Source organism: Festucalex cinctus, chromosome 14 (assembly GCF_051991245.1).
Source record: "Festucalex cinctus isolate MCC-2025b chromosome 14, RoL_Fcin_1.0, whole genome shotgun sequence".
NCBI classification, from domain to species: Eukaryota; Metazoa; Chordata; class Actinopteri; order Syngnathiformes; family Syngnathidae; genus Festucalex; species Festucalex cinctus.
The window spans coordinates 2,103,256-2,115,585 of record NC_135424.1 but is presented as its reverse complement, the minus strand read 5'-3'; the positions used below and the strand labels follow the sequence as shown (position 1 = coordinate 2,115,585).

The 12,330-nt window shown below is 39.8% G+C and overlaps 1 protein-coding gene across 2 annotated transcripts in view; it reads left to right on the top strand.

The window, feature by feature from the left end:
- arid5b (AT-rich interaction domain 5B) overlaps nt 1–12,330 on the top strand; it is an 88,310-nt gene that overhangs the window by 10,026 nt on the left and 65,954 nt on the right. For both annotated transcript variants that reach the window (XM_077494524.1, XM_077494523.1), the window contains exon 4: nt 9,917–10,151. In XM_077494524.1, the coding sequence (XP_077350650.1) occupies nt 9,917–10,151 (235 nt within the window). The remainder of the gene's footprint in view (nt 1–9,916; nt 10,152–12,330) is intronic.

Sequence of the window (12,330 nt, the reverse complement as noted above, 5' to 3'; positions counted from 1 at the left end):
CCCTCTCCTCATTGTCCGTGTCACCATGTCCATTACTCAATTACTAATCTCCTCTGGCCTGCTAAATTCCTGCGCTGACCTCTCAGAAGTTCAGCAGGCTGAAACCTTCGCAGCGTGACAGCACCTCTGAGTGTGTGCGTGTTCACTAGGGAAAGCACCCCCTCACTCAGAGCCCCCTGAAAAAGGCCCCTAAAGGAATATATTGTACTGTATGTGCTATGCCGTAGCTTGCAATTATTGATACAATGCTGCTACTTTGACTTGCTAATTTTCTGTGCAAAGAACATGTGATGAAAAATGGTGGTCTTTTGGGGGGGGGCTGCTATGTGATGGCTTAAGGGTATTTTCAATCCATTTGAGTGAAGAAAATTGATTAGATTTGCAGTAAATTGAGTTACAAGCGTGGTCACATGCAGAACAAATTCAACTCATGACTTTAAACGATGACTTTTTGTAATCGAGTCACTCATTGGTCAATTATGTCTATAATTATTGTAAATTAGCCTTTTCCTTGTATTATTGGGACTTTTTCCTAGGGCCCAACAAATTAATCGGCCCGTCAATTTATTTGGCCAATATTAGCTTATACTTTATTTTTTGTCTTTTGTTGTAATGTAAATTATGGGCAAAAAAAAAAAAAATCGGTTAATATCAAGTTATCAACCAATATTTGTAGATTTTTTATTTTTATTTTTATGAAAGGTGCACAAAGTTATGTAAAATATTTACATATTCCGCTTCTAATTCATATCTTTATAATTGTAAGCGTTAAAGGACCAAAATTAATTTTATTTTATGTACTTTTTAAATGAATTACCTGATGAATTTGTTATTGGAATTTTGTGGACTTTTGTGTAACGATTCTCATAAAACAATGACTTTACTCATTGTAAATTGTGACTATTCTCCTCAAAATGAATTTTTGTATACTAATGATTACCCTCGTACAATTACCACTTCATGTGAAAATTGCAACTTAATCTTAAAATATTTTGATCTTGTACTAGGACTTTAACTTTTGAATTAGAATTTGATCTAGTATAATTAAAAAACAATGTGAGATTTGGCTTTAAGGTCATTATTGGTTTGCCATATTGTACCGAGCAGCCTGGACATGTATAACTACGCTGGCTTCCCGTTGTTTAAACTTCATCATTTTATCATTTTTACTATTTGTCAAATCTGGAACCCCCTAAAAAAAAATAAAAAATTTTGTATGCTGCCAGAACCGAAGACAGATTACGTCATCTGCTTGTGTGATGTAACTCGTAGCAGTTTTTGTGTGACAGTCCCCCCCCCCACCCGTGAAATATTTCATCGTGTTGCGTCGTTTCTGACACGGGAATGTGAAGCAACGCTATTCTGCAGAGTTTAATCCCAACAAGATGGCAGACACCATAGAGAATTATTTATTTGTTTGTTTATTTTTTTTTGTTATCTACTCTTGAGCATCACAAGTCTGTTTACTCCACTCGCAGTGCATTATGTGCCGTCCCTGAGTCATGTTCTCATGCTGCTGCAGTATTAAAGATGAATTATTTATGGCAAAAATAACGGCGGCACATTGTAGCGTCCACTTAGTGCTTTGAATTCCATCTTGTCGATTTAATTGATGAATTGGATCAAAAAAAAAAAAAAAAAAAACCCTTTCATTTTCATTCCTTACTTAAACTAGACTGAGTGCAATTTCTGGAGAAATTGCGTGGGAATGCTGAAAGCTGAATGCTAAGATTTGAATGCATGTGGAATGCTTATGAAGTCAATTGAGAGATAAATTATGAAATGATAAATATGAACTAACTTCCTGGTTACGGGACAGTGCACTCTACCAACTATCAGACACCTGGTACTGGTACTGGTAATGATGATAAGCTATATGTATGGAAGTGGGTGTGGAAAGTGATACTTAGAAAAAGTTCAATGTCTGTCCCATTGAGAATGAATGGGGAAAAGTTGGTATTTAATGTTAAATTGTGCAAATACTGTAAGTAATGTGGAATCAGACGATATATATGTGTACCCCGGGAGGTGTGAATGTTTGAAGCTAGTTGAAATTGGAAATATTATGTGGGAGTTGTTATGCGACAAAAAAAGTGTCGAAAATAAAAATCCCAATAACATATGTGGGAATGCTTCAGCATCCCACACATTATTACAAATTGAACTAGGTGTCAAAACAATCGATAGTGAAGAAATATTATCAATTACTTTTGCAATTGCAAAAATGTTATCACTTTACTTGAATGTAGTCCGAATTTTGAGGAGATTGCATGAAATTGTCATTTTAGCCAGCTGTGCACTCGACGAACGAGGACGCGTCCAAAGCAGCCGAGTGTGCGGCGAGCGCGTCGGAAACGCTCGACTGACGCTGGACGTCGTCACGTCTTGGCTTCGGGCTGGCCGTCATCTGACCTACATTATCAGCAGGCGGCCTGCCGGCTGCTGCCGTCTGCCGCTTTGCTCAGCTATCCGCGGGCTAACTGGAGACGACAGCCTTTTTATTATTTGACATTCCAAGTGGGGAGGAGCCCCCACCCCCCGCGAGGATGTCCGCCACGGCCATCGCGACCCGGTTGCCGTAACTCTTGGAAGTGCGATTTGAGGAGACCGTTGGCACTTTGATGACAGTCGATGACTCGATTCACATTTTCACAAGCGATGGCAACTGGACTGACTGCATTTTCATCATACCAGCCCTGAAAATGAGGGTTTGTGTCTTTAAAACAGGATGAAGAGTGAGGCAAAAATGTGATCGACGTCTTAAGGAAGAAGTTGTAATTTTACAAGTTTAAAGTTTGAAATAATTGTACACAAAGTCATTATATTACATAAAACTCAACTTTATTTATATCGTGCTTTCAAACAGCCTGAGCTGTCACAAAGCGCTTTACAGAAACACAAAAAAACAAACAAAAGAAACAGATGTATGAGTTTAGTTTTAAAGTCACAACAGTAGAAGAAAAAGTAAAAATTTCCCAGGGAAGGTAGTCAAGACAAGCGCTTAATTTGACAAGAATGAATTCGGAAATTGACAAAAATCAAGTCGTTCATTTTCAAGCCATTACTAGATTTACAAAAAACTAATCACGAGATTATGGGGGGAAAAAAGGTCAACATAACAGGGAAGTTACGACCTTATTTTACGAGAATTAAATCTTAAAGGCGATTGCCTGGCAACCAGTTCAGGGTGTACCTCGCCTACCGCCCAAAGCCGTCTGGGATAGGCTCCAGCATCCCCGCGACCCTTGTGACGAGCAAGCGGTTAAGAAAAGGATGGATGGATGGAAAATCTAAAAGGGATATTTTGAACAATTTTCAGCAGTAAAAAGTTTAATATTTTGTCTACAATTGCGGTAACTTCATTATTTTTCATGTACAGTACAATTAATACCTTTAAAAAGTAAATTTTCTACTTGCTGTCGACTGATGTCGACCAATCATGGCTCAGTTTGCTGACCAACTCCATCAAACAGGTGAGCCATGATTTGGTCGTTACCTACTTCCTCAGCGCAGGTGATGTCATCATCAGTCGACAGCAAGAGGAAAAAACAGTTTTTAAAGGTATTAATTGTACATGAAAAATAATCATACGCCGTAAACCACTACAGAGTAGCTCAACATCTGGCTAGTGTTATGCTTTTGCTTCACTGCCATGCGTGAGGCATCCATTTGGACTTTGGAAGCTACTAAATATGTGTCCTTGCTGTCGCTATTCCACAATATGTTCTTCTTTTAAAGTGTTCTTTTCAAAAATGTGCCTCGTCAATGATTTTTCTGGAGCGTGACAAGACGCGTCAAACATTTATTTTGCAAATAAATCCCCCGCCGCTGTTAGCTTTTATGCCACAGCAAATGGAGTCTCTTGATGTTTTTCCTGTTGATTTACGTCATCATCGACGCCACAGATGGGCAAAGTCATAAATCGGCCCTTCTTCGATCTCGTTAGGGCGCAATCGGACGGGAGGCGTTTCAGCAACTGGCTCACTTGGTGGTCTTTGGGCGTGTCTCAAACCACTCGGGTTCATTACATATTTTTCAGTCCAACTTCCTGACTGCATCTCAAACTTTTTGTTGACGACAAAGCTAATAGATTGAACCTGTTTTTCCAGATGGATTCCAATGAGTGATGCCCACTTGTGCAATTTCACGAGAAGTCGTTGGAGAACAAAGAGGCACAATTTATGAGAATAAAGTCATAAAATTGTGAGACAAAAGTGTCAATATCACGAGAGAGCAGTTTTGCAAGAGGAAAGATGTAATTTTACGAAATTGTAATTAATCAGTTATCGGAATTTTCTTCTGTCTCAGCATTAGCATGAAAGCATGAAAAAAAAAACATAATGGTGTGGCACTAGTGTGCTAAAGTTCAGTAAACATTTATGTCTAAGGAGTATGATCGGAACGTAACGCTTTTTTTTATTTATTTTTTTTATTTTATTTTTTTTAATAAAGCATTTGGTCCACATTATACCAATACGTTCGGAAATTAATTAAGTAAAAAATATATATATATATATTCATAACTTTTATGATTAATTATGTCTGCAGTGCATGATTTAGGTTTAGCATTTTTTCCCCCCCCATAATGCAACGGGGTATTATTGAGTTTGAGTTTGAGTTTGGTTTATTAAAAGGACAGTGTACAGTAACATTAAAAAGATGGCTGCACCAGATTTAGCAATATGCTAATTTCCATCTGTAGTCCTCATAAAATAAAATTACATAACAGTTAAAAACTACATACATACAACATACGGAGCACCAAAATTACATTCAACTAACATATGAAGTGTCAGATACACAATACAGCATTGTTAAATTACATATCCTATAAGATAAAAGAGGCAGAATTATACACAACATCAATTTACAAATCTATAACACGCGTAAAATACATAAATCGTAGAGGTAGTAGTTATGTTTGCTATTGAAGCAGCAACAGTTATAGTTGTGGCTGTGTCCATCAGACGGTACCCACTAGGGTATCGTCTGATGGACATGTACCCAAGTACTAAAAATGTGGACAGGACTGATATTCAAGGAGCCAGCCTTTGACTGCGCGTGAAAAGTTATTAAAATTGATGTTATTTTTCATGTGGTCGGGGAGCCCGTTCCACTCTTTAATAGCTTTATAAGAAAAGACTGATTGAGAAAAAACAGACTTTCTTAATGACTCGCAAGTAATACCCCATGGCATTATGGGAAAATATGCTATATTTGTAGCATTTAGGCCACAAGTACGTTCACACCACTGACCTGTATATATGACTGGATAGCCGAAAGCCCGCACACGCCAGTGCAAGCCGTTGAAGTCACACGGCGGCCATCTTGTTACTCCCACTTCACAAGCAGACTACTGTATAAACTATACGCTATACGTACAGAGGAGACATAGCTCGGAGGTAGTTTGTGGGAGGGGGTATTACGTCCAAACGTACTCGCCAGTCAAAAATGTTTATTGAACATTGTCAGCGCCGCACTTTTGTACTACAGTAAAGAAGTATTTGCCCTCCGTTCCAGTACACGACTGCTCCTCTGTAAACAAAAATAAAGTGCATCTGAGCAGCCTCTGGCTCGCGACGTACATACATTTGGCAGTACGTCAACCTCATTTGAATATGAATCATCAGTGTGACACAAACATAAAAACAAACAAACAAACAAACAAACGCACAGTGCAAACATGTCCCCAAACGAGATCTGTTAACACTGGTTGGTGCAACGACACATGATTAATATACGCGGAATGCAATATAGCACAATATACTCTACGCTCGGCTGTGCTTTTTAATTACGCCGCCGACGTGATGAACAGAGCGTGTTATTATGAGTGGAGAGGGGATTGCATCAAAAGGTACACTTGCTCATTTTGAGCACATGAAGCACAATGAGGCTTTTGGCTGCGAGGCTGAATGCTATTTACTGCTAGCGACGCATTATTCAAATGGTCTTTCTCTCGCAGTCGCTTTGTCACGGCGCGGAAAAGTTGCTTACAGCCACCCGCCACCACTTGACAGCTCCAGACAGCTCATTATAAGACGAGCGCTAGAAAAAAAAGAAAAAACAACACCACAGAAGCCATGTTTGATGTTTTTACTTAGCGAGCGAGGGAGGCACAGCGGCTATATCAAGCCGTCCCTCGCAGGCTTTTTTTTTCCTTTATAAGGCAATACTGGCTTGAAAACTGGCCGGGATTTGATACGACCGCGCTCGGCAGCTTAATGTGAGAACTGAATATGGGTAATTGTTTGGACAGAGCACTCGGGGAGAACGCCGGGAAGTTTGTTTTGACAATGTGTTCTTTGCTTTTACGGAAATGTGACTGAAATGGAGAGTGGGGTAGAAAGCCAAAAATGGGAGCTTTACATTTTTTGTTTTGTTTTGCTCAAACTGAACATGATCAGCTGCAGAAAGGCAGAATTTGTGACGCAGCTCTTTGGATTTTGCAAGCATACCCTAAAGAAGTGTCCGGCGAGTGCTCGTGTGGAATCGATTGATTAATCATGTCTTGAAAGCAGTCGTGTCCAAATGGAGTGCACCACTCACTTGGCACTGCTGACAGTCTCAACTAATGTGCTGTCCAAACAAGGACGACAATGACGCGAGCTACACGGAATTGAACTGGAAACCGGAGTTTCTAAAATTACAATGAATCCATTAATTGGAGGTTTATTTTCCCCGTACTCAGTCCACAACCATGCCTTGTTCAAACGGCCGGTTTCGCAGTACCAGTTGCAAAACTCTTAGAAAACGATTAAAAAACAAAGTCTTGAAACTCAATGGATTAGTTGATCTTTGATTATGATTTGGACGATCACAATTTTTTGTTTTATAAAGACATTTTGGCCAATTGTATGCTTCAATCATTGTGTCAATAATTTGGGCAATATACCTACTGACTGACTGAATTACAAATAGACGATCAACCTACTTACTCGCCAACCAAACTACCTGCTACTAAACTGTCAACTAAACCTATGTATCTTACAAGCTACTTACCCATGTACCCACCAAACTACTGAACAACTGTACTATACATACATACATAAAGTACTTACCAACCAACCAAATTACCAAACTACCTACCTAGCTACCAAAGTAATGAACTACCAACCTACTTACTGTGCCTACAGACGTAAGTACTGAACTTCTGACTGACCTACCTACCGAAGTCTTGAACAACCAACCAACTGACCTACCAAGCAACCTACCTACCTACCTGCCTGACTACCGACCTACCTACCCACCTACCCGAGTGCTGAAATACATACGTAGGTACTCACCTACCAACCTACATACCTTGCTATTGAATTTCCAGACCTCTCAAGCTACCTACCTAGCAAATTACTTACCGTTTAGACTAGAACTAGCTACCTATACCTCTATAACTTGCTACCAACTGAACAACCGACCTACCGACCGGGCTACTTATCGAACTCCCTACTTCATGAACAACTACCAACCTACCTACTGCGCTAACTACCTACCAGATCTTTATATCTACTCACCAACTTTTTACCTACCTACGTAGTGAACTTCTGCGTGTTTGGCGATTTTCACTTCCTGTATCCAAACACGAAATGTGGCAATACCTGAGTCCACATAATGTATTGGGCGCAGGCATCTCGGTGGCCATAAATGGGTAAATTAAGCCGTGTTTTATGGCGCCGCGTTGACCTCTCACTCGTATATCCCCGCTACCAGATCAGTGTTTTATACGTAAAATATATGATCCGAGTGCTTTTATTACATTATCCGTGGATATGACAACAGGGCATTGCGTGAGTTGAGAGATTGAGAGATTTGTTGGCCCAAGAAGGAAAAATGAAATTCACCGCCGTGGTTGTAAAAGTGATTTGAGGTACATTAAAAATGCAGCTCACATGTACACGCATACATTTCCCCGCACAGCAAAAAGCTTAAGTATATATATTTGTCATTATTATATTGTCATTGCTTTTGCCTCACAGCCTCAATGGTGGAATCCGACTTGACTGTGATGCGTGTTGCATTTCTCTCTGCCCCCCAGCACATCTGTCCTCCAGACTTTTGGGTAATAGCCGTCTTCCGGTGCACTCTTTTGTCAGTAACAAGCGCGCCCGCCATTATTAGGCCTTCAAACGAACCTGCACTTCTTAGAATTATTGAACAAAATCAAACAGATTGAGTCCTCGCACGGTGTTGATTTCACATGCTGTGTTTGCAATGTATCCCACTCGGCGTACCTCCTCATTTTGATATTCTTCTATAGTTGCTCTCAAACTTTTTCAAACAAGAACCACCTTAAACAAAAAAATTGCTCTGAATATCAGGAAAAAAAAAAAAAAAAAAAAAAAAAAATATATATATATATATATATATATATATAATACAAAAATGTCGTGCTTAAGTCGAATATAATTGAACAGGCTTAACAAATGCACTTCATAGGATTAAAAATAAATAAAAATTTGTCTTTGCCATTTAAGTGTGTGGAACATGGTGTCCTAGTTGAAGATTTGAGGGGGTGTTTGCGGGCCCTGCTCACAGCTTTAATTGTGGCTGTAGTAATACTGAAAGCGCTGTCTAATTCTTTGGCCGCCCTGTCAAATTAAACATAACTTTTTATAGTTGTTCCACTCGTGTACAGCAGCATAAAATTCCGTTTACAAGGGGAGCGTTAAATGTAAAACCACACATGACGACGGCACAATACAATACATACCGGAATGTGGCAGCTAACTATAAAATACTCTTGCAGTAATATGCATAAAAGTGCTCATTGTTTAACCCAGTAAGTCAAATAAAATGCTGAAGGGACAGTAATACAAAATTTCCCAACTGCTGTGCTGTGGAACATTCGTTTGTTTTTGGTAGATCATCAGAGATCTATGCCAGCAATGTAAAAGGCAGAACAATTACAGTTACGAGTAAATTGAGACAAGATCATCATTTACCGATAGTTTTGTGTTTTTTTGTTTTGTTTTGGTACCTATCCTCAGCTATTCCCTGAAAAACGTTTTGACTTATTTGCTGTTCTGTGCTCTTTCTGATGACACCAAAGCACTGTCTAAATAGGAAAGTAGTACAGTAGTTAGCGTTTTAGTAGTGCAAGTGTTGGGGTTAGCTAGCTTAGCACAAACCTTCTTCTTCTTCTTTTATCATTATTATTATTATTATTATTATTATTATTATTATTATTATTATTATTATTATTATCATTAAATTCCAGTACAGTATCTTGACCATAAATACAAAGTAGTTATCTCATTTTGTTCACATCTGGTTAGTTACGCTTCGAACTTCGACCACAAAGAGTTTTGCAATTGAGTAATTTAAGCAGATGCAGTTAGCCATGTGTAGGTAATAGTTATGGGCAATATATTAACCTCTTGTCAAGTTAGTGATGCCAATATGTAAGCAAGTAAGTTTTTTTTTTTTTGTGTGTTTTGTTTTTGCAGGGGGGTTAGCCATTGTTGCCACATTAGCAGTCTTATTAGCGATAGCTTCTTTTTTTTGTAGTCAAGTTGTAGAAGAAAAGAATAATTATGTTGTCGAATAAAATAATAAAATCCTTTCTATGCTGCCTTTCGCAATTGTCTTGCTGTGCCAGTCTATCTATGCCAGCGCTGTAGAGTGCCAGGCAGAACAAAGAAGTTGGCGGAAGGTCCAAGTAACCTGTGCATCCACTAGGGGTGTTAAAAGTAAGGAATTAAGTAAGCTTTATTTGTATAGTATTGAGATTTTTTTCCGTAAGATATGTGCCTTTTGGCTCAATTAAGGTTGGCTGCCATATTAAAATGTATACTTTTGTTTGCGGTTGTCTCATTCTACATCCCATGTCCAGTATTTCTCCTCCGTTTGCCTTCAAAGCGACTTAATTTCAACCTTAAATGCTGACTTCCCCCCCCCCAACCCCCCATTTTTCTGCCCTTAGCACGAGGTGATCGCCGTGTCCGAGAAGGTGATCGTGCGCCTCCAGGACCTGGTCAAGTGGACGGTGCCGGACTTCTCGCAATGGGCCCACGGTCTGAAGGCGGAGACCCTCAAGGCCTCGGTGCTACGCGAGCTGGGCACCAACGGGCGCCGCGAGGCCCTCCACCGCTTCCGCGAGAGCACCATCACCAGCGGGCTCAACTTCAAGGACGTCCAGCGGGAACGAGCGCGCCTCGGTGAGTGGACGACACACGTTTCATCTGCCTGCTGCGTTGACCTCCATTTCACTGTCCTACTTTTGGCTTAGCAACTTGAGCTTTTCGTAGCATCGCATTGCTTTAATCAACTTGTGAACTACCGAGCTCTGTTTATATCACTTGGTGCCATATTGGGGTGTTGTTGTTTAGAAAAGCTACATGGCTAACTGTTGCTAGTGCTAACAAGTAGTGAAGAAACATTATTTTTTGGTTTTCTTTGTGTCATTGTACTGGAAGGATTTCTGTTTTTAAGTTATGCTAATAAACTATGCTACTATTGATAACTGAGTTAGCATGTACTATATTGTGATTCTTCACGTAATGACTAGCATGTGCGACATGCGCTTTTACTTGAAAGTGTGTTTGCTCCATTTACAAAATGCTATATTTAAATAAAACTCAGTTGTACTGGAATAGTTTGTCTTAGCTGCTAAGCTACGCTAACTGTGTTCCTGCTGATAACAGTTACATCTTTGCATAAAGTTGAGGATTGCCTGTATTTTTTTTCATTATTAACTGATTTTTTTTTTTTTAAGCTAAAACAACATAAAGTAATCACTTGTTATATTGAGGGCATAGTTGTTTGAAGAGGCTACATGGCTAACACCTGCTCGCAGGTGAAAAAAGATTATTTTGTGCTTGTATTTGTGACGTTAGACGAGCTAAGGTAACGAAGCTTCTGATGGCTATTTGACTGGTTGGTGGATTGTTTGGAACGGTGGAAAAACAACAGGGACTGCTACGCTAAACATTTTCACTTTGTGTTCATATTGGTTGTATTTTCCAAGTGCAAATATATTTGTGCGCAATTAACTTTTGTTCGTCATGTATTGTTTGGATTGGCGGCTAACAAGGGGTAATCACATTTATTGTTTTTATCGCTGGGCTAAAATATCGGATGTATTGGACCAGTTTACAAGTGCTGTCTTTTGTGCTAAGCTACGCTAACCATGCTCCTATTAATAGCTGGTTAAGGGATTATTTGGCACAATGAGAAACTTGACTGCCGAGTTATTTTTATTTATCGTGTCATTGGGATTGCTACCTCCTATAATTAGCATTTGGATAAGACCCCGGGGGGCACGAGCAGTTGGCACTACTATCTACTGGCCTGGCATGCTTATTACAGCGTTTTCAGCACAATTTCAAGCAGATTGTTGTCATGTAAGTCCCAGAGACAGGTTAGGAGTGATGGCAGTGTGCCTCTTCCTACCTCATCATCATCCGCACTATATTTTGTGCCTGGATGGCTGCGCATTCATCGTGTACACAATTGGGTGTCACGCTGCGTTCCATCAATCACCGCTCAACGTAAAGCCACCGCGACTCATGTTAATGGGAAGCATTTGAGTCTAATAATGTAATCATCAGAAAGTACATGACGTACCCCCCCCCTCGCGCTGCTTACGTGGTGTCTAAATACCGTATTTCTTCCGATAGTACTTAGGACAAATAAATACTTTCTCCTCCCTTTTCACCAGGAAACAAAATGGGTAGAAACGGAAATGATCTCAGTTCAATGAGCATGGACATAAAGTTGCTGACCCCAATAGGAAAGCTGTTGCTCATCAAAATAACAGTAATCTTGAGATGGATGAGAGGAAGTAGTTCTTGGATTATGCCAAGACACCTTCTGAAGTGACGAGTGCGACATGCCGATGTGCCACAATTTTTTTTCTGTGCGTCCTTGTTTACGTTCTCGTTTCTTGCCGGTCCGCCACATTTTCGCCATCGTCATGATTTGTCTGTCGTGTAAAATAACACTTTGAGTTAAAATGAATTTGAATACACCACAAACCATTGTTGACGACCTCTCATCCCATAAAAGCCGCCCCTATCTGCAGTTGAGTAAATAAACTGGGCCACTGTGTGCAGAAATACAGCATAATGGCACATTTACCACCAAAGCCAAAACCGATAAAAACACATCACGGTTTGTCGCTTAGTCATCCACCTCTTGTCATCCCATGAAAATCCATATTTCTGCTTGTAATAATCCTTTGATGTTTTTTTTAAATAGCTTCTTGAAAAACAAGCCGCTCTAACGGCTCGATTGATGACTTCCAAGGAGAGCGAGCGTGTGTTTAATGCCTAATGCAGTAATGCCCTTGATTGCTCCACATTGCGTCCATCTCAAAAAAAAAAAAAAAAAAAAAAA